This window comes from Emericellopsis atlantica, assembly GCF_019669845.1.
Source record: "Emericellopsis atlantica unplaced genomic scaffold F5Z01scaffold_38, whole genome shotgun sequence".
In the NCBI taxonomy this organism is placed as follows: Eukaryota; Fungi; Ascomycota; class Sordariomycetes; order Hypocreales; family Bionectriaceae; genus Emericellopsis; species Emericellopsis atlantica.
The window spans coordinates 105,612-128,148 of record NW_025764740.1 but is presented as its reverse complement, the minus strand read 5'-3'; the positions used below and the strand labels follow the sequence as shown (position 1 = coordinate 128,148).

Genomic DNA, 22,537 nt, shown 5'->3' with positions numbered 1-22,537 from the left:
GTCAAATCAATCCCATCTTCACTAATATGCAGCACTCGAGGGGAGGCAACACTGAAGCCTAAAGGCCTTCGGGGTTCCAGCCCCTGTGTAATTCACACAGCTGTCAACCTTAGTGCCGGAGGTCCAGTCGCTGTAAACAGCGGTCACCACGCCAAGTTGGGATGATCGCAAGGTTAGGAATAGAAATGAATGGAAGTTTGTCAACGCAAGATCAGAACGGCTTCACTTTTGAGAGAGACTGCTTGAGTGAAATGTGACTATCCATCCCACCCTTTCCTTCGTCCTCCCCCGTCACTTCTCTTTCCTTCTTCAAACCATTTCGTGAACACTCACTCTGCCCACATTATCCATCACATACTAGTACTCATTTCTCTACAACCCGGTACTTTCATCATCTCCGCTCGAATCCGAGCTCGAAGGTGCCTTTATTCCTTTCGTTGCTATTCAAGCACACCACGCGCGCTTGCTGGTCAAGCAGTCTTGGTTGTGAGCAAGCATCTGCAACAAACACAAACTCACTCCAACACACACCTGTTGCTGCCTCACTGCAAGTAACTCGCAAGCCACATTGCACAAAATTCATTCAACCAACCTTGACAGAGCTTTCCACCCTGTCAATCATGTCTTCACCAGGCCACGCCGCCTTGGTCGAGCCAGCTGAACCAAAGGATTGGATGTACAAGCCGAAGACCTCCTCATTTTGGCTTGGCAAGAGTAAAGAAGCCCAGCAGTGGATGCAAACCCACTGGGATGTTCTCAACGACAAAGAAAAGATTGTTTGCCGTGAAGGCTTCCTCAAGATGCAAAGCAAGAGCGAAACCAACATCACGCCATCGTCTTCCACTCTCGGCAGGTGGTTGAAAGAACAAACCTCCCCCATCGCGCTGAGCATCGCTCGCTGCGTCTGGGATGTTGAGAAGCTGGAGAACTTTGCCCCTTGCAAAGAGCTGATGGACCGCCACACCAACATACGGTTCGCCAACGACCGCTGGCTCAAGTCCCGCGGCAAGAAGACGGCGCAGCCAACAAACGGCGTCATCGCATCGAGCAGTAACAACCAGGGAAGCGACGAAGTCATGGAAGTCTCACCACCAGCGTCTGCCGCACAGAAGAGTCCCGTTCCCATGCCTCAGACCGCCACTCCAAAGGACATGAAGCATGTTCGATTCAACCCCTTGCAAGACCCCAGGTCGCCCATCAATCGCGCATGCGCGGGGGAGATTGTCGCTGCTGCCCAAGACAGGAAGCGAGCTGAAACTCCTGTTCCCATTCCCGTATTTGGCGCTCAGAAGCCAACGGTGAATGCGCTCACTGGCACCGCGAGCTCTCAGGCCAAGAAGACGCCAGACCCTGTCGTACGAAAGCTCAACTTTGCTCAGTCCGTCATCAAGACCACACCAAGTCTCTCGCAACGATCAAAGTCTCAGCCGCCACTGGGATCGTCCCCAAAGCGCCCACTTGAGCTGGACGACACCGACCAGCGCCAGGCGAACCTCAAGAAGTTGAAGGAGAGTCCCCGCCACGAGCTCGATTACCAGGAGATCTCGTCGGCCTCGGAGAGCTCTGATTCCGACTTGGAGGAGATTACTGAAGCCGAGATGAAGAAGCCCGAGAGGAAAGAAGAGGTGAAGGTCGAAGTTGACTCTGACACCGCTCAGGAGGGCCAGGTCGAGCTCGTACAAGCCTCTACCGAGCCCCAGGAGAGCATTGAGACAGAGCCCACTCCCCAGCGACGCACTGCCAAGGAGATCTATCAGCAGCACAAGATGATTGCCCGCCGCTTCCTGATTGGCGAGGTCGATCAAAAGATTCGCAAGATGATGAAGACGCGATCCGGACGCCGCCTCAGCTCTCTCTTCCGCGCTCGACGCAAGCTGGCCAAGGATCTGAAGAAGTCTCGCCGCGGTCGGGAGATTTCGAATGCACTGTCGCCCCCCAGCTTTACTGACATGGGCATCGATGACACGGAGCATGACGAGCCACACCAGTTGATGACCGTGCTGATCCCAGAGGAAACGGATCTTGAGGCACCTGGACCGCTGTTCTCGCCTGAACTGGCTGACACCGACATGGTCGATGCTGCCAATGAAGAAGACTCTGCTGACGAATCCGAAGAGGAAGTCCGCCTCATTGAGCAGGCCGACACTGAACAGGATGGCAACGCTGAGGCTGAGGATAATGATCTGCCATCGCTTGACGAGCTCATCGAAGCTGCCCATGTCAATGCCAGTGGCGGCGAGATCGAGAAAAAGCAGCTCCGAAGCCTGAGCTTGTCTGATCTGTGCCAGCCTGAGTCGGACGCCGAGTACGACTCGTCCCCAACGTTGCATCGAGGCAAGGCCAACCGCGCAGCGACACCGAAGTCAACCGACAACAGCGCAGCCGACATCGAACTCCCCCCGTCCTCTCCGAACTACCACACGGCCGACGAAAATGGCGGAGACTTCAGGCTGTACGCCAACGATTCAGAGCCGCCGGTCAAGGTCAAGACGGAGAAGAAGCAGAAGAAAAAGAAGAAGAACAAGCACAACAAGACTGACGACCTGTCTGAGGCTTCTGCCTCCCAGACCATCACGGAGACTGCTGCCTCTATACCGGAGACAATGGAGGCTGGTTCATACGTCAAGAGCCCAGCACGTGGCACTCTTCATCCCAGCCCCGCGAGCACCAAGGCCGAGAGGAAGGCGGAGAGGCAGCGACGCAAGGCTGACAAACTGGCCGCTGCCGCCACGAACGGCGCCTAATGCTGGCGCAAGCATTACCGCATTTTCTGTCATTTGAGCAAGAACATGTTCTGGCTTTGTCTTATGGAAATTTCCTTGGTTCGTTCTTGCACGCCTGACTTTGTGTTTTCAGTTTGCTTTGAGAAAGATGAGAGAGTGTACGCAACGATGCGTGCCAGGAGACGACTTGATTGCATTGCGTTGTCTATGAAGAACCTTGTGTGTCTTCAGTTTACTACCAGGAAGATGAGGAAATGTACGCACCGATGAGTGCCGGCAGATGATTTGATTGCATTGCGTTGTCTATGAAGAACTTGGCATGTCTGTCTATCTTGACAACGAGAAGGATGGGAACTGGAACACTGAGAGAAAACGAGATACGACCCCCAAGATGGGTGTCGAGGATATGAAAATGTTTTCCTGTACTTTGTGGCTTAGGACGGATACTGGTTGGCAACTGGTCTGTTTTAGTCAGTCTTGATTGAGAGTCATACGAACCTAGCAAGAAATGAAATCGCGACAATACTGGCAACCTACCTCTATCTTACCGTGAGAAACATGACATATTGAAAACTGCGCACTCTAATGATCGCCGCGCTTGTGTGCCTTCCAAGCCTCGACTCGCTCGCCTAGGCCAAGCTCAATGAGAACAAGCGTCCATGTCTGCCCAATAGCAGAACATCCATTCAGAACACCAACAAGACGGTCAAGTCGTTGAGAGTAGACCGTGTCAGTCATCTTACCGAAATTCATGATTGTCTTGGCGAGTTCAATCCACAGCTTGAAGTGGTCTTTGTCGGCCTTCATGGGCGGGTAGCGAAACTCAATCGACGACGGGGTCTTGACTGGAAGATCATCCCGAAGGGGGTTGCGCAGGCTCACCCTCTTCAAGTTGTGTGGCAGACGGAGACAAATGGCAGCACCGCCGCGCATATTGCCGCCTTTGATGAGGATACCGCGAGCAAGCTCGTACATGTTGTTCGTGTGCCAGATGGTCTTGATCAGGTTCTTGAGTTGAAGGTGGCCAGTGGTCTTGTTCCATCCTCGCTTTCGCATCTCAAGCACACTACGCGGCAGGTGAGCTCGCATCTTGTCCGTCACGGGAAGTAAAGTTTGTGAAGCAGACTGTGCAGCCTCAAACAAGGCTGCACGGTGCGCTTCGGTGCTCAGATTGGACTCGGTGGAAATTGGGTCGATGAACAGCGATTCAAGACGATCAGCCGGCAGAATCTGCCTAATGAAGCAGCCTTCAACCAAGGCAACCACGGTGATAATTTTCTTGGCCTCTATATGGGATAGACCATCCGTAAAGCCAGCATGGATGTGCATGCCGCAGCTGTCGTTGATGACATGGTCCGTGGCGTTGATCACGTCGAACACAGGCAGGATGTCGGCCATGGTCTGCGAAGTGAAGACAGCACTCGCTATCTCCAAACCATGACAGACTTTTTCATGGTCGCCAAAGGCGCGGACTCCGAGAATTTCTTCATCCACAGTGTTGAACGTCGTCTCTGATGCATCCTGCGGGTCGATGTTAGTACCCTGTGGCAGATAAAAGCCGACCTGGCGATCGCCTTGCTGTGAATACTTACTTTTGTTGTGCTGGCAGACGCAGCATTTCTCGGCCTTGTCGACCGAATGGCGACAGACGGTGAGTGTAGGAAGCCCGGCTTTGGCCAAATCTTGGCTCAGCGCATGGCGAGCATGTGTCTCGTTCCATAGAACCTTCTCCTCTGGGATTTTCCACATCCTCCTGGGACCAGGGCAGAGTCGCAAGAAACTCGAGCTCAACTCCGAGAGTCACCTGGCCATCATGCTCCTGAGCTGATGCCATTTTGATCGAAGTCTGCCGGAAAACGATGCAACTAGGGTGGGCTGCTGAGAAGAGTCTTGGCTCGAGAATAAATAATCAGAGGTGGATAATGAGAGGAGAAGAATCGTAGAACCGACGTTGCATCGTAGATATAAATATTCTGCGCGAGCTGGCTGTTCTCAGCCTGCAATGTTGGTTGTTGTTCTTTGCAAAGTGAATCAACTGCATACCGTCATGTTCTTGGCTGTGTGGTAAGCATTCAGATATCGTGAACAACGTAGCCAAAGCCATGATCGAATACGTTCTGGCTAGACTCGCGACGGCAACAGTGAACGCGCTGCTTGCCCATCGCACAGCGGGAGAAGGAACGCGAACACGAGAACAAGGCGTTTGCATGCCACGCTAAGAGGCTTGGTCATACGATGCGTAAGGTACGGTAAGGTACACTGCCGAACACTTCTAGCATGATCGGCCCGCCTCAGCACTCGAGGCAGCGTGTCGAGCCAGGTGAAGTCGCGGGATTGCCGACCTTATCTCGGCTGTTGATGACACGTGGGACTGGATCTAGATGGCTGTCAGCGGCCGTTCAGAACCAAGACAAATGCCACAAGAGTCGAGATCCCGCCTGTTGAGTCGTCGACACTGAATAGTGGCACATGGATCGGTCTGGCCCATGGGGGCGGGTAGCCGGCTCTCGGATGTGGCAGCCGTCCTCCCACAGCTGTCTCCAACTGGGCCAACCACGACACCCCAAAGTCATGATCTACACAATAGCTCTGAACCTAGCTGGCTGGCCACGCGAGTCAAGCCGTTTTTATGCAAGAAATTTGCCAATGAGCGGGGCGGCAATCGCCCTGGGGGGCCCAGAATGGGATAGCTCACGCAGGTATTTGGGGGTAATTAGCTGTCTGATCAGTATTCACTGATCACCCGCCGGTGTGATTCGCCTGCGGAAACAGAACGAATGACGGGCTTCTGGTGAGCAATTTGTCAATTAGCTCGCACTCGTCATCAGCGTTTGCGGGTACCTGTTCGCGAGAAAAGGTCTGTTTTCGTGGACTGAAGGAATCGGGGGATGGCATCCCATGCCAGTCCGCGACAATCCGAGCCAGCTTCGCAAATGGCCTCGATAGAACCAACCGTCCGCACCATCCAGATTTGTGTTGCGCCCATGGCGGACTGACGATGAACCCGACTCACCAACACGCCCATCCACTGCGCAGGTGTCCTCGCCCTTCTAGAGCGTGATGCAGGCACCCAAGGGCGACAAAGGGGTCGTCAACGGGCCACCCGTTGAAGGCGCTCTTGGCTACATAGTCATTGTCTTTGACTGCATCGCCATCTACAACACGATCGAGCTGACGTTTATCATCTGGGGGTACTTCAAGCGACACTCGGGGCTGTACTTTTGGTCGTTCATCGTCGCGACGTACGGCATCCTCCTGTACGCAGTTGGATTCATCCTCAAAACCAAGTCGAACCCGCACCATCCGAGCCCCTACATCTATGTGACGTTCATCGTCCTCGGTTGGATGGCCATGGTCACGGGCCAGTCCATGGTCCTGTACTCACGGCTGCATCTTGTGTTGCGCGACTCCGACAAGCTGCGGTGGATCCTATACATGATCATCTTCAACGCCATCACCATGCACATTCCCACTGCCACCATGGCGTACGGCGCCAACTCGGACGACTACGCGGCATTCGTCAGTGTCTACAGCGTGTACGAGAAGATCCAAGTCACCGTCTTCTTCCTCCAGGAGCTCATCATCTCGTCCTTTTACATCATGGAGACCATCAAGATGGCGCGGCTGCAGTCGGAGCTACAGCAGCAAAACCGCAAGCGTTCGAGGCGGCTCATGCTGTACCTGATCACAATCAACGTCATCATCATCCTTCTCGACTGCACAATCCTCGGGCTCGAGTACGCGAACCGCTACGCGTTGCAGACGTCGTGGAAGGGCCTGGTGTACAGCGTCAAGCTGAAGATAGAGTTCCCCATATTGAACAGGCTGAAGGAGATGGCCACGGGATGCCGAGAGTCGAGCTCGAACCCAAGCGGGGCCGATGGGGTGGCTGACAGCTCATGGAGAAGCCCGGACTGGTCAACGAATGGCAGGGCGCACCATAAGCACAGCGGAGGAAGCTCCCAGGCGGGCGCCAACATGACACCGCGGGAGCATGTATACCAAGGTCGTCGGGACACCATGTACAACGCCTACGCGTCGAGCGGGAATGAGAGTCAGGAAGACGTGGAACGGCATTCGCAGAACGATACAAGTGGAGGGTCAGGCGTCGTGTTGCCGACGGAGATGATGGTCGAGATGCAGAACAGGTCGGAGATGGATGCGGCTCGTGGCGAGACGCCGATACGCCCAAACACGTGCGAGGGAACGCCAAGTACGAGGCAGGTCGAGGGTGCGGATACGTCGACAATCGGTCGGAGTTGAGGAGTCTGGCTCAATGTCAATGTTGGCTGCAAGGTCTAGTAGCTATCAGGGGAGGAGGGGAGGAAGAGCAGGGGCTGGAGGCGCGTGGAGCAACGCGACGCAGGAACGCTTGAGCTTTGGGTCACGTGTTCTGTAGCAGCCCTGGGCGCCCCTTCTTTCCAGTCTCGTCATCGACCATCACCACGCAAACCACACCGCCAGGTCTATCCGTACAGCGTTGCTCGATCATCCACCACCCGTCGTTCGAAAAGCTGCTGCCACCCGCGTAGGCCTGAGCGCCAGCATGGCGTCGCGGAATGGTTGCTGATCACAAGCACTCCTGTCTGGACTTCAGATATACGACTTAAGTTACGCCCCCGCCCCCCTGGTATGCAGTCCACATTGGGCATGAATTGCAATCAATCATTATGGGCTTCAATGTATCTATCGAGACGATTCGAGGCAACGTACCTTCACTTCTCCAAGATCTATTAGTGGTGTTGTTGAGCGAGCATCAAAGATTCCACCAACGGGCCATTGGGTATCCAAGGAAAGCTTGTGATGACACTCCGCACTGTCTCTCTGAAGAGTAACCATATGCGCCGGAAGTCTACCCGTGTCTATTGACGCGGGTGCAGCTCAATGTGACGAGCAGCGAGACTGGAGAAGCGTTGCTTGGAGGCCCCCCTCCGAAGATGGCCACAATGGAAGCAATCCCGCTAGTGTTTCCAAGTATGTGACGTCCAAGGATGCGTCCCTTGCCGATCAGCAGAATGGCCGCTCATGCAGCCACACGCTCTGGGGTTCAAGGAGGTGATGGGAGCCCTCGCAGAGCTTTGGCGAGCCATTGGCGGACCCCCGTGGTGAAGTTCGTGGTCTGAATAACCCAAGGAGCTGGGACCTACTATTGATCATCGATTCGACGACGAGTACGCGAGCTCACTCGTGAGTCTAGTCTTCGACGGACTGATGTTTGCGGGGAGGGTTTTGGGCGAATCACCACATGCACATCCAGATCTATCACATTGGCGAGACCTTCAAGAGAACAGGAACTGGCTATGGCACTTTCAACCGTAAGGAACCTCCCTTGTGCATCCCTCGGCAACGTGGCTTACCGTGGGGCAGGCCCATCATGCCAGATCACTTACATCTCACTTCAGAGACAGAGGTGCGCAGACGTAGCTTTGATCGGGGCGATGCAAACGTGGGAATCACACGCTACAGTGGAGGTTACTTTTTTGGACATCGCTCAGCTTCGGCCGGTCAGTAAGCGTGGGCCACCGCCATGCGACAACGACTTCTGCCACGAGACCATCCACAGCTTTGAATAAAGGCCTTCGTGCAAAGACGATGCAGTCACATTCCAGGTCGTTCATACTCTGAAATTCGCTGGACCAATCGTCTTGATTCGCTGAATAAGGGACCATAAAGTGACGGACTAACTTAGTCGGCCGGTCTGGCGGGAGGTGGCGGCGTTATTGACCGGTTCCCCTTTTGGGTGTCAATAGACCCTGAATAACATCTCAGAGCCTGGTTTGCACACTGGGCCACTCTACGCTCTTGGCCGAGGTTCAGGTCCGCAGCATGTTCGTTCTTCGAGTTTGGATTCAATTTTCCATGATCCCACAAGTGAGCAATGTCTCGAGGTCGGGACTGGACAGCATTCCCCTATGGTCAGAAAGCACAGGAGACCGTCCTGAGGATTATGTTAACGAGCCCCTGGGAAACACAGAAAGGAGATCAGCCATCCCTTAAGGTTATTCAAGGACACGGCAAAGAGGCTGTTCCCTTTCCGTGTCTAAAGATCAACCATCCTCTTCGCCGCCACCATGCGGGCGCTGCCTTTGATGGGCGAGTCCGCGCTCATATTGACCCTCCTGAACGTGTTCATCTGGTGTGTATGGCAAGCCTTACCATTGGTACCTGCAGCTTCAGCAGACAAGATGAACTCATTCACTGTGTCGCGGCCTGCGAGGGGCTCAGTTCGGTGTCTGGCACCTCTATTGAGAACGACCCTCAATAGCGACAAAAGGCTTTGAGAGAGTTGCAGAGGGCATCGATCTGATGGCCACCACCACCGAAATAGCTTCTCAACATGCTTGAACAGCTACAGGAAGCCTTCTCTGTTCTTCTTGCCACTTTCTTATAAAACCAGCATCGCCATCCCTCGAAACGACTCGATCTTCTTTTGCCCCCCCAGGCTCGTTCCCACCATACAAGAGTTTCCTAACCTTGGACAAGATAACGACAAGTGACACACCCAACGAGTGCCGCTCAAACAAACAAACAACAACCCCTACCCGCAACACTCTTTGCGAGACAACCCCCCCAACAGACTTCATCATGAAGTTCACCTACGCAATGGTAGCCATGGCTGCGGCCGTCTGGGCTGCCCCTGCTCCCGCTCCCGCCCCTGAGGCCGACGCCGAGGCCTGGTGCGAGCGTCCCGGACAATCCTGCTGGAAGACCAAGCGCGTTGCCGATGCTGAGGCCTGGTGCGAGCGTCCCGGCGAGCCATGCTGGAAGGTCAAGCGTGCTGCTGAGGCTCTCGCCGATGCGGAGGCCGATGCCTGGTGCGAACGCCCCGGACAGTCGTGCTGGAAGCGTGACGCTGAGCCGGACGCCGAGGCCGACGCCTGGTGTGAGCGCCCTGGCCAGTCGTGCTGGAAGCACAAGCGCGCGGCCGAGGCGAATGCCTGGTGCGAGCGTCCCGGACAGTCTTGCTGGAAGGCCAAGCGTGTCGCCGAGGCTGAGGCCTGGTGTGATCGCCCTGGACAGTCATGCTGGAAGACCAAGCGCGCCGCGGAGGCGCTGGCTGATGCGGAGGCCGATGCTTGGTGCGAGCGCCCCGGCCAGAGCTGCTGGAAGCGCGATGCCGAGGCCGAACCTGAAGCTGAGGCGGAGGCAGAGGCTGATGCTGATGCTGACGCCTGGTGTGACCGTCCTGGACAGTCATGCTGGAAGGCCAAGCGAGAGGCTGATGCCGAGGCCTGGTGCGAACGCCCAGGACAGTCATGCTGGAAGGTCAAGCGCGCTGCCGAGGCCTTCGCCGCCCACTTTGGCGAGGGCGCCCTCGAGGCTCGCTCCCCTGAGGCGGACGTCAGCAACCTCCCCGGATTCGCTTCTTTCAACGCCAAGCGCGTCAACGACGAGCTGGCCCACCTCGTCGCCCTGACCAAGAAGTCCCCCGACGCCTTCTACAACGACCTCAACCTCGAGAACCACTTTGCTCGCGACACCGTCTTGGACACGCGCGAGGCTGAGCCCTGGTGTGAAGCCGATCCGGCCTGCGCTCCCAGGTTCTGCGAGCTCTACCCCCACAATCATCAGTGCGCCGAGCCACCCAGCGAGGAGGTCGTTGAGCAGGCCGCCACCGAGGACAAGCGCTGGTGCGAACGTCCCGGCCAGTCCTGCTGGAAGGCCAAGCGCGCCGCTGACGCCGTCCTCGAGGCCACCGGCCCCATGGAGACCCGCGACCTGACCACCCGCTCCTTCGACCCCGAGTTCGCCAAGCGTGACGCCGAGCCCTGGTGCGAGCGTCCCGGCCAGTCTTGCTGGAAGCGCGACGCCGAGGCCAACGCTGATGCTGAGGCTGAGGCCTGGTGCGAGCGCCCTGGACAGTCGTGCTGGAAGGCCAAGCGTGACTTGGACGCCATCCGCCTGGCTGCCCGCAACGTCCTCGTGACCCTCCAATAAGTACGTCCCCTACACGGAATGTAATTGAAAGGTGTTCTAATCCTCCTTGCAGGCACATCACAACGTACAGTCTGACGAAGAAATCTTTACTGCGATACGCTTGCGGATGTTTGGACACCTTTCCGCGAACCAGCACCCACCCATACGCACATATATACAACTTTGGATTCTCCCCTGACGGCGGGCCATTGGGTCCCGCCGCCTCTCATTAAGAATGATCGGCATGGCAAATCTGCTCGCGCAGTTGCTCTTTTCTAATCGACAGCCCGGGCGAAGGCTTAGTCTAGTTCGCTCGGCAAAATAGTATGGGTGGCTGGACTCGCGTTGATAGGTAGCGGAATGATTCAATACACTCGTTCCCAAATGCTCTTTGCAAGTGATTAAACTCATGTGAAAGATGGTAGCAATAGCGAGGTAATCTGAAACCTTGTAGTCTATTTCACACACTATGCAATATCTCCAACAACAACTAGTCCATAACACATCACGCTTCAATGCCCTCCTCCTCGTGGTCAGGCTTCTGGGCCTTCTCCGAGATAAACTCCTGCGGCATGGCAACGGGCCTGGTCTTGGCGAAGCGCACCGTCGCAAAGACAGAGGGTGACTCGCGGAACATGAGATCGATCTCCTCGAGGTTGCGGCCCATGGTCTCGGGGTAGAAGAAGAATACGGAGATGGGGATGCAGGCTGCAATGACGGCGTAGACAATGTAGTACTGGTAGCCAATGTTGTTGATGGCGACAGGGGTTATCATGACGACGACAAAGTTCCTAAAGATTTGTTAGCATACCACCCTTCTTCTACCAATAGAAGACAGACTGGGGCACGTACCAGAGCCAGTGGTTACCGGTGGAGATGGACGACATGGCCATGCGCAGGCGGATGGGCGCGACCTCTGTGCAGTACAGGAAGTTGGCGCCCAGGAAGCCAATCGGCACAAACGTGTTGTAGAGGTAGATGAAGCAGCCGGCCGCAATCATGGCGGGCTTGTTGTCCTTGTCAAAGGAGGTCGCGACGGCGAGCGCAATCATGCAGCAGGACATGCCGATGCCGCTGATGATAAAGACGACGCGTCGGCCAAAGCGGTCAATGGTGAAAAAGGCGATGAAACTCGCCAGGAACTTCCACGTCAGGGCACCGCCCGTGAGCACCTTGGACATCTCGGCCGACATGTTGAGGTTGTCCTGGAAGATGACGGGGGCGTACACGCTGACTAAGTTCGAGCCACTCATTTGTTGAAAAAACTGTAACAAAATACACAGCAGGAAGCGATACAGTAGCTTGTCGTCGCCCATGCGGAGGACATCGCGCAGCTTCGCGCCGCCCTTGCTCGTCTCCTCCAGAGAGTGCTCGATGCCGGACACTTCCGCCTGGACCTGCAGCGAGTCGACCTCCATGCCCCGAAGAGCCGCCACGATGGGCTTGGCCTTATCACTGCGGTTCTTCATGACCAGCCAGCGGGGGCTCTCGGGGAACATGTAGATGGACGCCATGAGAATGATGGAGAAGAAGATGGCGATGGCGATGGGGGGACGCCAGGTGACGGGGCCATGCTGGAACTCAAAGAAGCCCAGGTTGATCCACGACTCGAGCACGTAGCCCACGCAGATGAAGAGGCCGTCCAAGACGACATGGCGACCACGATTCTTGGCGCCCGATGTCTCGGACTGCCAGACGGGCACGATGGAGCTGAGCTGACCGATGCCGAGACCGACAATGACACGACCGACGATGAACTGCGCAAGGGAGAAGCTCGACGCCTCGAGGATCTCTCCAATCAGGGTGCAGCAGGCGGCTGCGAAGATGACATTACGTCGTCCAAACTTGTCACCGGTGTAGGAGCAGGACAGCGAGCCGATCAAGGCGCCAATGGTGAATGTGGCGACGACGAAGCCCTGAAGGGTCGACTTTCGGCTCTGTTCAGCCCCGGTTGAGTGGACTGTGTCGATCTCGGGGAAGGTCTTGAGCCAGTCCTCCTCGTGGATCAGACCGGCGATGCCTGCCTGGTTGTATCCGAAGAGGATGAAAGAGGGCGCGACGATGAGAGCGATCTGGAGGATGCTCAGGACGCGGCCCTGCACGCCAAAGTACTTTGGTGCCATTGTCTCTTGACCTGTCTCTGGCGAAGGGAAAGACGCTCGAGGGAAAAGGGATGGGAGCAAAGAGAGAGGGTGAAGCTGACAAGACCTGTGAAGGTGGCCCTCTTGGTCATATACCCCATGAAGAGGTGGGGAGCTCACTCCTCAACAACTCAACTTGCCTTCACCGTGAACCCTCTCACGATTCATGCTTAGTGATGTCCCCTGCGGAGACCCCATGGGATGGGCTTATGAGCATCACGCAACACGATTAAACCCTCATCCCCCACTCGAACCCTAGGTAGACCGTAGACGGCTTCGTCTTCTCCAACGCTCCGCCGTGCTCGCGCGCGTACAGTACACGCCCCCCCTTCTGGCCGTCTCTTCTCGTGACACAATGTCGTCGACAGGTCCATAAGACTCGGATGCCGGCACGGACGACTCTCGGTGAGACATGCTCGGGAGCGGGCCGGAACTGTCGGCCATGTGGGTCTGGCAGTCGGAGGGTGACCGAGTGACCGGCCTCGCAGGGCGAAACGTCACCAACGAAAGGGCCTTGTGACCCTATCGAGTGGAATGGTCAAGGGCGATTCGCCAGCGGATCGCGGCATTAAGCAGAGATTTCGGCAGGGTCTTTGCTGAGCGCGGTTTAGCGCAAGGGTAGCCGGCACGGTAGTTGGATTGCCCCTGATGCAAGATGGCTTCTCGAAGTTTTTCGCAGACAAGCATTGGCAAATGCCCGATGGTCGGTGGCTAGTGAAGCTTGTGTTTCCTCCCCTTTGCTTGTTTGCATGGCGTTGGCATTGTCGCTGAGGAAAGTGTCGTTCTGAATCACGTTGCGGACAGTTCGTCGACGGAATTGTTGATGACTCGGACGTTCCAAAAGTGTCACGTCGATCGCGCACTGAACACCGCCTAGTGCGCATTTCTTTGTCTAATTAGTCTTCGAAGAGTACGTATGCCCGCGCATACGTACTCTAGGGCCGATCACCCCGTCTTCTTTTCGTGCGTAATGTTTTCTGCCACTCTTGTTCGCTCCTGGATCTCCCGACTGTTTCTCTTACATTGCTGGACAGACCCATCGCTACAGGCTGAACCACCACGGACTCGGGAGTTGACCGTCGGGAGCCTTCTTGCTTTTCGTCTTCCTCCCCTACCACTGTGTAGCAAGCACTTAGTTGCACCAGAGTCGCACGGCCTTGTCCTTGCCAGCACTCCCCACCTTGGTACCATCGGGACTCCAGTCCACGGCGTACACCTCGTCCTGATGACCCGGAAGGTCCACTGCCAGCTTACACGTCGCCATGGACCACACCTTGAGCGTCGTATCCTTTGACCCCGTCACTAGGAGTCGGGAGTCTGCGGAAAAGGCACACTGGTAGACGGGGGCGACATGGCCCCGGAGGGTGTTGATAAAGCGGCCGTCCCTAGCTTCGAGTCAGTATGGCTTCTACCCATCGGGGACCCGGGGAAGACCCCTCGGAGTGTAACTCACTTGGCGCTCCATATCTTGGTGTGGTTGTCCCAGCCCGCACTGGCGATGAGGAGTCCATCTGGGGAAAATGTGACGTGGTTGACCTGCTTCTGGTGCCCGTGCAGGCGAGCGACAGGCTTGGTTCCCGACGACGGATCCCAGAGGTACATGGTGAAGTCGTCACTCGCAGAGACCACACGCTCGGCCACCTTGCCCTGCACCCTGACGGCTTTTTCGAAGCGTGCCTTGGCCTTGGCCCTCTTGCCTTCTTCCGAGTCAGGCACCGGCTCGTGGTCAAAGTACGCTGTGCGCAGCGCAAAGTCCGACGACAGCGCCAAATGGTTGACCCAGTGTGCGTGCGCGGAGAGAGTGTGTAAAAGTACTCCCTTGTCCGCATCCCATATCCTCACAGCCTTGTCGTGGCTGCCAGTGTAGATCATCCCCGTGCCACCCCATTTGACACAGCTCACGCTGCTCTTGTGCCCGGACAAGACGTGCTCCGACCGACCCGTCACCACGTTCCACACTCTGACAGTACCATCTTTGCTCGCACTCGCCAGTCGAGGCGCTTCCTTCCAAAGATGGTACGGCTCCCAGGCAATGTTAGTCACCCACTTGGCGTGGCCTGTCAGGGGCTGGCCAATGGGTTTCCCCGTCTCTGGGTCCCACAACCGTACAGTCTTGTCCATGCTGCCCGTCGCCAACCTCTTGCCATCCGGGGACCACGCCACGCAGAGAACCCAATGTGTATGTCCTGACAATGTGAACCTGGGCGTGCCCGTATCTGTGTCCATGATCCTCGCCGTCTTGTCGCCAGATCCCGTTGCTAACCTGCTGCTGTTCGCGGGACTGAACTGGGCCGCGAGGATGGCTTCTCCATGGCCAGGGATTTTATGGGACATGCGCGTCACGGCTTGCACTTTGAACACGGCCTGCGGCTCGGCGCTGAGTGTGACGGTCGTCTCGAAAGGGTTGTCGATACCATGATCGCGGAGAAGCTTGACTAGGTCGGTGGGATATTCGTCGACAATGATCTCGCTGTCAGGGATGTGTATGCGGAAGCGGTACGGCAGGAAATCTTCCTTGTCCTGGCGCAGTGTCAGTCAGCGCGCACTTTACGCGAACGGGGAGGATACGCACCCTAGCCATCAACGTGTTGAGCAGAAGCGACAGGTTCTTCTCGGACGCATCTTTCAGAGGCACCTCGATCACATCGGCCATCTGCTTGCCATCGCCGTCGATGAAGTGGGCTTTGAAGGAGCCAGCAGGGCCCTCGTTCGCCAACGTCACATCCTGTTGCAATTGGCTGCGCTCGAGCTCTGCGCGCTTCTGTCTCTTGGACGGGGGCGGTACGACGGTCGCCATGGTAGTCGAATCACGAAATGGGTATCAAGTATGGGTGAATTGTCATCATTCAGAAATCCCAGCTTCGTCCATGGTGGGGTTTCTTTTCCCCCATCCTCAAGAAAACGGCAAAATTTCCAAAATTTAGGCGGTGAGCCGCGCTATCAGATCTCCGCCGCCAGCCCACACAGATTTGTTAAGGCCTTTCCTAGCAAGCTTCGCCGCGCCAACACGCACCCTGTACAAATTATTAGTCCAGCTAGACTAACGCCGCCTGGAACGCTCATCAAATCACATTATCCGTCATTGGTCGTAAATATCGCTTAGGCTCCATATCCGGGACGGGCAATTCGGCCATCGCCTATCTGAGCCGTATTAATGCTGAACAGTCGGACTGGGCTGCTGCCCTGCTTGCGGGGTCCGGTTTCCGCGCATCTTCTTTGGCGGCCCGGAATATGGTGTAGATGGCTGCTGGGGCGGCGGCGGCGGCGGCGGCGATAGTCCGAGATTCATTCCCATAGACATGAGCTGCTGACTAGGACTGTCTGGTATCTGGACATGGAATTGCTGGTTTTGGTGCTGTACATGCTGCTGCTGGCTTGGAGTCATTTGCTGTTGCATATGTTGCGGCTGGACGTGCATTGGTGCAGTCGGCGCCATTTGCTCGTTTGGAACGGGCGTATGTTGCAGTGTTGGAGTATGCTGCATTGTTGGCGTGTTTTGTAATGTCGGCGGCTGGTGAGGTGAGTCGACAGTTTGCAGTCTTTGCACGGGCGTGCCCTGCTGCCGCTTCTGCCTCTTCCCGTCGTGTCGGTCCATCCGTGTTGCTTCAATCTCCTGATGCCGTTGTCGCTGCTGTTCCTGTCGCTTGTTCCGCTGGACTTCCTCGTTCTGTATAGCATATAGCGCGGCAACGCGCAGTTGCAGTTGTGAGAGCACACCGATTCGTTCCGGTTGCGACAGCTTGCGGTACTCGGCCTTGAAGCTTGAGAAAGTGTCGCCTGTCAGGCGCATGGTAGAGTTTGGCACACCAGCAGCCAGCATCGCTTCCGAGGTGTCGACGTCGGCCCGAGGGCCTACTTCGTCGCCTACAAAGAACACTGTCAGCTGCGGAACTCTTCCTCGACAGTCTCTATGTACTTACCATCATTATCCAGTGCGGCCCCTGCGTCACTTGCCGCTGACGGTGTCGGTGGCTCTGGTGTCCCCGGTTCATGGTTGTGCTGATCGCAGACGACTGTCAAGACCCAACCTCCCATTGTCTTGCGATTAACCGCCTTTGCCTTCCATGGACAATTCGTCTTCTTCGTCGTCGTCTTGTGCTTTGTTGCCTGACACTTGTACGGGCGCCCGCCGCGATCACAGACGAGATCGCATCGGATCATCTCGCTCGAGTTCTGTTCCGTCCCGTTGACGCGGGCGCGATGCGACCGCGCCTTGACGATTTTGTACCCATCCTTGGCCGCACGATCGCTCAAGTCGCGAATCAGGTCGTCGTAGGTGGTGTACAGTCCAGTGAGCGGGACGGAGACTGCTTCCAGGATGCCGAACATGGTGAGGGGAAGGACGCGCGAGGCGCGTTTCAATGTCCGTCGATGGTGCTGATGGCGGGCGGACGTGTAAATCCTTGGCCTGGATGGTGTCAAGTTCCCGTTGCAGGGAATGTGGAGCGAATCTGCGGTGACGATTCCCCGCTTGGAGTCCGTCCAAATCACGAGTGGGGCTGCTGCTTCCAATCCGGCACTTGCCATTCGGGCAGGAGCCTCCAGGCTCCAACATCGCCAGCGGCTTCGTTGCTCTTCCCTTGTTGCAGCATACCCTACGCTCCTTCCTTCGCAAACAAAGACACGCACAGTCCATAGACTCAAGGCCTTCCAAAATCGAATTGAAGTATTTTTCACTTCCTCTGTCTCCTTGAACATCCAGACGTGATACTTGACTGTCCTGCATCGCAATTTTGCGTTGACTGCCCGCAATCATGTCTCGACAACGACAACGGCAACGTTCCAGCAAGCCCAGATTGGCGCAGGGATCGGCTTTTGTCAACCGCTCACCTCTCCCCGACGAGCTTCTTTCTCAGTCACCCACCCATTTCACAGGCGCGTCAAACTTCCGAAATCGCTCTTCAAGCAGTGTTCGCCCGCTGCTCTTTGACGTAGCTAACTTCAGCGAATATGCTCACTCAACAGTATCCTCCAGCCCCGGTGCTTCGCGCCCGTCGACCACCAGGCCTCCGACGCGTGCAACGACCGCGTCTGGACGCAAGTCTCGCGCCAGCGCGTCCACCATCCTCGGGCAGAGCGAGAGAGAGACCGTCATATGTGCCGTCAGCGAGGCGCGCGGCGTGACACCGTCCGTGGGCGTTGCCTTTGTAAATGTTACGCTCAGCAAAGTCACAATGAGTCAAATCTGCGATAACCAGTCCTATGTCAAAAGCATCCACGAAATTCAGATGAACAAGCCGACTAGGATTATATTCATGTCCACGGCATGTCCACCCAGTCGACCAAGCACGCTATACGGCCTGGTGAACAACCTGATTCCCGAGGCAAGCATCGATGTCTATGACAGGGCGGCCTGGTCTGAATCCTCAGGTCTGGACTTGATCCGGAACCTTGCATTCGAGACCGATGTCAGTCCCTTGACGGTGGCACTCCAAGGGAAATACTATGCTACCTCGTCGTTTTATGCGGTAAGCCACTCAAGCTGTGGGCATTGCATCTTCCACGGCTAACGACGGCGACAGGCGATGAAGTACATCGAGCACCACTTTGCAATCACGTTTGTGCCCCATTCACTTCGAATCAGCTACCAGCCCTCGGACGGAACCATGATGATTGACATTTCTGCGTTTCAGTCTCTGGAGATAATGCAGAACTCCCGGGATCCCAAATCGAAGGACTCCCTTTTCGGGCTCCTGAATCAAACTACCACGCCCATGGGAACCCGAATGCTTCGACGGAACATTCTGCAACCCCCAACACATGTCGAGGCCTTTGTGAGGCCTCGGCACGACGCTTTAGAGGAGCTTACAACGAACGAAGAATTGTTCCAGGATATCCGGAGAGGTAAGTGCATCATCCACAATCAAGAACAAGGACTGACCATCTTAGCACTGAAGGCATTCAGCGATGTTGAAAAGCTGTTGACCAAAGTGAGCCCTCCATCTGTTCGATTTATGCTCGTGCTGATTCCACCAGTTGATCATCGTCAACAAAAACAGCGATGTTCGGCACGTTGAGGAGCAGATCAATCAGGTGTTGATGATGAAGAGCTTTCTCGAAGCCATTCCTGAATTATATCAAGCTCTTGTGCCAGCCAGAAGCCCATTGCTGACCAAGGCGCGCGACATATGTCACCCTGAAATCACCGGTGGAACTCTTGACCGCATTCGACAGGTCATCGAAGCCGATGTAACGTACACGAGGTCCCCTCTAGACCTGAGGAACCAGAGAACATTTGCCGTCAAAGCTGGCATCAGTGGCATGTTGGACGTTGCGCGACAGATGTACAAGGAGTTGACAGAGGAGATCCACAAGCACGTGGACGAGGTGAATGAGAGATTCAAATCAACGGCAGCGTTGAAGTTCGACAACGGCCGAAAATACTGGCTTCGGATCAAAGCATCCGATTTTGACGGTGGCCGGCTGCCAGACTGCTTTGTCAATGTTGTGCGCAAACGGGACAAGATCGAGTGCCAGACACTGGATCTCATCAAGCTAAACCTCAGACTGTCCGATACGTCTAACGAGGTTGTCATTCGGAGTGACGCCGTCATCGACGAGCTGATCGCAGACATCCGCTTGGCAGCGCCTCAGTTCTTCCGGGTGTGCGAATCAGTCGCCATGGTAGATATGATTTCTGCCTTTGGTCAGCTAGCAACAACGCGAGACTATGTCAAGCCAGAGATTGCTGGTACTCTGGCCCTCAAAGCGGCGAGACATCCCATCCGTGAAAAGGTAAAGTGCGCCTCAAGCCTGTGCTTTCAGGATAACACTAACGATGACAGAAACCCGGCGCCGAGTTCATCCCCAACGACTACTACTCGACCGAGCAATACTGCTTTCATATTGTCACTGGCAGCAACATGAGCGGCAAGAGCACCTACATCCGCAGCATCGCGTTGCTTCAGATCATGGCTCAGATAGGGTCATTCGTCCCAGCTGAATACGCCGCTTTCTCCATCATCCACCAAATGTTCGCCCGAGTATCTATGGACGACAGCATCGAGTCAAACCTGTCAACTTTCTCCGTTGAAATGCAGGAGATGGTTTTCATCCTGCGCAACATCAATGACCGCAGTCTTGCCATTATAGACGAGCTCGGTCGGGGGACGAGTAGTCGTGATGGACTGGCTATTGCCATAGCCATGTCCGAGGCTCTGATTCAGAGCAAGGCGTCCGTCTGGTTTGCAACGCACTTTATCGAGCTGGCGCGTGCGCTTGCGGACCGCCCAGGCGTTCTCAACCTCCATCTGTTGGCGCGCAATACGGTCACCGCAGATGGACTGCCTCAGATCACCATGCTGTATAAGGTTGATTCCGGATACATGGACGACGAGGTTCACTACGGCATCAATCTGGCGCGGGCCATAGGCCTTCCAAAGTCATTCACTGACAAGGCTGAAGAGGTGGCAAATTACTTGCGGACAAAGCGAGCGGCGAATCAGCAAGGCTCCGAGTCACGCAAGCTTATGGCACGTCGCAGGTTGATCCTGAATCTACATGAGGCACTCAAGCAAGCCAAGGAGGCGGCAGACCCGGCCGTGCTGCCAGGGTACCTGCAACGGTTACAGGAGCAGTTCATCACTCGCATGGAAGAGCTGGATCAGTTATGAACTGGGTCGGAGACATGGACCCGTGTGTGTGGAGCAGCATTTCATTATCGCTCATGCGCCAGGTCGGCTGTAGCTCAACTCTTGTACTCGCTTCCAGACTTCTCGCACAACTCTGCCCTGTGATTGTCGGGCAGTCTCGTCCGGGGTGTCGCCAGCAGGCCTGCGACTGGTCAGTGTCTTGACTAGGTGCAAGTCCAATCGCGTCTTACCGTATGGCTAGATATAGCCTGCTCCCCAGCTTGACTGGCGGGATGTCGGCTGTCTCGAAATCGGCTGGCGGGTTCGCTGTTGTGATCAAGCCTCCGGCCTCCTCGAGAATAGCAATGCCAGCCGCAACATCCCTGACCCCGTTAGTATACTTCAACTTCAAAGGTTCGGGAGCTAACATACCATTCCCAGCATCCGCCTTCCCACCAGATGTCTATCGACCCCATTGCTGTGTATGCCAGATCCATCGTCGCACTGCTCGTCAGTTGACTGCCCACAGTATCGTATTCGACGCACTTACCTGCCAAGGCTGCGTACGCCGTGCACCATCCCGCCCTTGCCGCCTCTGCCCTTCCTCTCCGCTGCCATGTTCATGAACGAGTCGATCTTGCGCACCATGTTCCCCTCGGGCGTGTCTCTCCTGTCCTTGCCCCACTCGCAGGCAAACGTACACCCACTGGGCGCATTGGCCGGCAGAGCAGGGACCGGATTCTGGATCAGCGGTAATCGCTGCGTCTCGTTGAGCCAAGCGCCCTTGCCACGACAGGACGAAAAGGTCTGGTGCAGAAACGGTGCGTTGATCACCCCGATGACGGGGACACCGTCAATGGCAAAGGCGATGGACACGCAGAACATGGGGAAGAGATGGGTGAAGTTGACGGTGCCATCGAGTGGATCGACGATCCATGTCGGAGCCGCGTCGACGAGGTAGTCGCGCGAGGCACCAGCCGAGTAGGTCTCCTCGCCGATGAACTTGTGGTCTGGGTATTTCTTCGAGACGGCGTTGTGGATAAAGGCCTCGACGTCTGGGACTGTGAGTGACATGGAATGGTGGGAGCACGATGCGAGGAGGACGCACCGTTGTCTGTCTTGGTCACGAGGTCGACCGAGTTCTCTTTCTCGACGTAGTCTACGCTGGTCGTGGCGCCGTTGCCTTGCATCCGACGCCGAGCTGCGTCCATGAGCATCTGGCCTGCATCTTTGCCTAGCTGTACCGCAAAGGCATAGATCTCATCGAGCTGTTGCTGTGATATTTCTGTCATGGTGAGGGCAGCGACGCAGTATGGACAGAGTGTGATTGAGTGAAGCTCGAATCCTAGGTTGAGTTGACAGTCAAGCAGATCACCCCACGCAGAATGGCGATGGTAAGCGAGGCCAGCCGTGGCGCAAGGCTCCGTTGTCGCTGGGTTCTGTGACGATGACGGACATGGGTATGGAGATAGTGGGATTCTCCACAGCGATTGATGAGTGAGGAGGAGGAGATATGGGAGTGGGATGAATGCTTTACCACTTTGGACGCGGAGGCTGTTGGTGTGGGCCCCTCCGCGATGTGGTGTTAGTGCCCTGGCACAGCTCACCTGCGAGTGAAGTGTAAGTCACGGATTGATATATCGCAGACAGAACCTCAATGGTTTCAAGCTTTCTTGAATCTATCTCACAAAGAAAAGAAGAAGCGTCATCATGTCCCGCCACATCCTCCTCATAAACGGCCCCAACCTCAACCTCCTCGGCACCCGTGAGCCCGCCACCTACGGCTCAACGACCCTCGCCGACGTCGAGTCCGCCGCCCAAGAGCAGGCCACTGCCCTCTCCGCCAAACTATCAACCTTTCAGTCAAACCACGAGGGCGCCATTGTCGATCGCATCCAGGCGGCGCGCGGCGACGTCGACGCCATCATCATCAACGCAGGCGCCTACACACACACTAGCGTGGCGATCCGGGATGCTCTGCTAGGCGTGGAAATTCCCTTTGTCGAGTTGCACGTTTCCAACGTCCACGCGAGGGAAGAGTTTCGCAGACACAGCTATTTGTGCGACAAGGCGGCGGCGGTGATCTGTGGGATGGGGGTGTACGGATACACGGCGGCGCTGGAATTTGTGGTAAAGCATCTCAAAATTAAGGCTAGGCTATGATGATATGTACATAAACAAGTCC

General features: G+C 56.0%; 10 protein-coding genes across 10 annotated transcripts; 5 read left to right on the top strand and 5 right to left on the bottom strand.

The window, feature by feature from the left end:
- Nucleotides 1-146: 146 nt before the first annotated feature.
- F5Z01DRAFT_666532 (uncharacterized protein) lies at nucleotides 147-2,994 on the top strand. The gene has a single exon (XM_046264237.1). The coding sequence runs from the start codon at nucleotides 621-623 to the stop codon at nucleotides 2,742-2,744; it is 2,124 nt and encodes a 707-aa protein (XP_046114276.1). The 5' UTR covers nucleotides 147-620; the 3' UTR covers nucleotides 2,745-2,994.
- Nucleotides 2,995-3,024: 30 nt separating this feature from the next.
- On the bottom strand, nucleotides 3,025-4,453 carry F5Z01DRAFT_377264 (uncharacterized protein). The gene is made up of 2 exons (XM_046259396.1): nucleotides 4,316-4,453; nucleotides 3,025-4,244 (listed from the first exon to the last, which is right to left on the bottom strand). Exon 2 carries the CDS (start codon nucleotides 4,119-4,121, stop codon nucleotides 3,306-3,308), a length of 816 nt encoding a protein of 271 aa, XP_046114275.1. The 5' UTR covers nucleotides 4,122-4,244; nucleotides 4,316-4,453; the 3' UTR covers nucleotides 3,025-3,305.
- A 1,170-nt stretch (nucleotides 4,454-5,623) lies between these two features.
- On the top strand, nucleotides 5,624-7,190 carry F5Z01DRAFT_377228 (uncharacterized protein). The gene has a single exon (XM_046259394.1). The coding sequence runs from the start codon at nucleotides 5,784-5,786 to the stop codon at nucleotides 6,984-6,986; it is 1,203 nt and encodes a 400-aa protein (XP_046114274.1). The 5' UTR covers nucleotides 5,624-5,783; the 3' UTR covers nucleotides 6,987-7,190.
- A 1,958-nt stretch (nucleotides 7,191-9,148) lies between these two features.
- On the top strand, nucleotides 9,149-11,017 carry F5Z01DRAFT_377232 (uncharacterized protein). The gene is made up of 2 exons (XM_046259395.1): nucleotides 9,149-10,661; nucleotides 10,714-11,017. The coding sequence occupies exon 1, from the start codon at nucleotides 9,309-9,311 to the stop codon at nucleotides 10,659-10,661; it is 1,353 nt and encodes a 450-aa protein (XP_046114273.1). The 5' UTR covers nucleotides 9,149-9,308; the 3' UTR covers nucleotides 10,714-11,017.
- Nucleotides 11,018-11,026: 9 nt separating this feature from the next.
- Nucleotides 11,027-13,020, bottom strand: F5Z01DRAFT_377196 (general substrate transporter). The gene is made up of 2 exons (XM_046259393.1): nucleotides 11,493-13,020; nucleotides 11,027-11,431 (listed from the first exon to the last, which is right to left on the bottom strand). Exons 1-2 carry the CDS (start codon nucleotides 12,761-12,763, stop codon nucleotides 11,146-11,148), a joined length of 1,557 nt encoding a protein of 518 aa, XP_046114272.1. The 5' UTR covers nucleotides 12,764-13,020; the 3' UTR covers nucleotides 11,027-11,145.
- A 769-nt stretch (nucleotides 13,021-13,789) lies between these two features.
- F5Z01DRAFT_377194 (WD40-repeat-containing domain protein) lies at nucleotides 13,790-15,755 on the bottom strand. Its single transcript, XM_046259392.1, has 3 exons — nucleotides 15,354-15,755; nucleotides 14,235-15,301; nucleotides 13,790-14,166 (listed from the first exon to the last, which is right to left on the bottom strand). Exons 1-3 carry the CDS (start codon nucleotides 15,576-15,578, stop codon nucleotides 13,914-13,916), a joined length of 1,545 nt encoding a protein of 514 aa, XP_046114271.1. The 5' UTR covers nucleotides 15,579-15,755; the 3' UTR covers nucleotides 13,790-13,913.
- Nucleotides 15,756-15,932: 177 nt separating this feature from the next.
- Nucleotides 15,933-17,110, bottom strand: F5Z01DRAFT_677907 (uncharacterized protein; the record flags this gene model as incomplete). Its single annotated transcript, XM_046265406.1, has 2 exons — nucleotides 15,933-16,645; nucleotides 16,702-17,110. 2 exons carry the CDS (start codon nucleotides 17,108-17,110, stop codon nucleotides 15,933-15,935), a joined length of 1,122 nt encoding a protein of 373 aa, XP_046114270.1.
- A 266-nt stretch (nucleotides 17,111-17,376) lies between these two features.
- Nucleotides 17,377-20,500, top strand: F5Z01DRAFT_377175 (muts domain V-domain-containing protein). Its single transcript, XM_046259391.1, has 5 exons — nucleotides 17,377-18,249; nucleotides 18,304-18,625; nucleotides 18,671-18,711; nucleotides 18,758-19,516; nucleotides 19,567-20,500. The coding sequence occupies exons 1-5, from the start codon at nucleotides 17,536-17,538 to the stop codon at nucleotides 20,392-20,394; spliced, it is 2,664 nt and encodes an 887-aa protein (XP_046114269.1). The 5' UTR covers nucleotides 17,377-17,535; the 3' UTR covers nucleotides 20,395-20,500.
- On the bottom strand, nucleotides 20,239-21,853 carry F5Z01DRAFT_377135 (inositol monophosphatase). The gene is made up of 5 exons (XM_046259389.1): nucleotides 21,461-21,853; nucleotides 20,903-21,407; nucleotides 20,785-20,856; nucleotides 20,604-20,735; nucleotides 20,239-20,554 (listed from the first exon to the last, which is right to left on the bottom strand). The coding sequence occupies exons 1-5, from the start codon at nucleotides 21,642-21,644 to the stop codon at nucleotides 20,446-20,448; spliced, it is 1,002 nt and encodes a 333-aa protein (XP_046114268.1). The 5' UTR covers nucleotides 21,645-21,853; the 3' UTR covers nucleotides 20,239-20,445.
- Nucleotides 21,745-22,534, top strand: F5Z01DRAFT_377141 (Dehydroquinase). The gene has a single exon (XM_046259390.1). It carries the CDS (start codon nucleotides 22,063-22,065, stop codon nucleotides 22,513-22,515), a length of 453 nt encoding a protein of 150 aa, XP_046114267.1. The 5' UTR covers nucleotides 21,745-22,062; the 3' UTR covers nucleotides 22,516-22,534.
- Nucleotides 22,535-22,537: the final 3 nt, after the last annotated feature.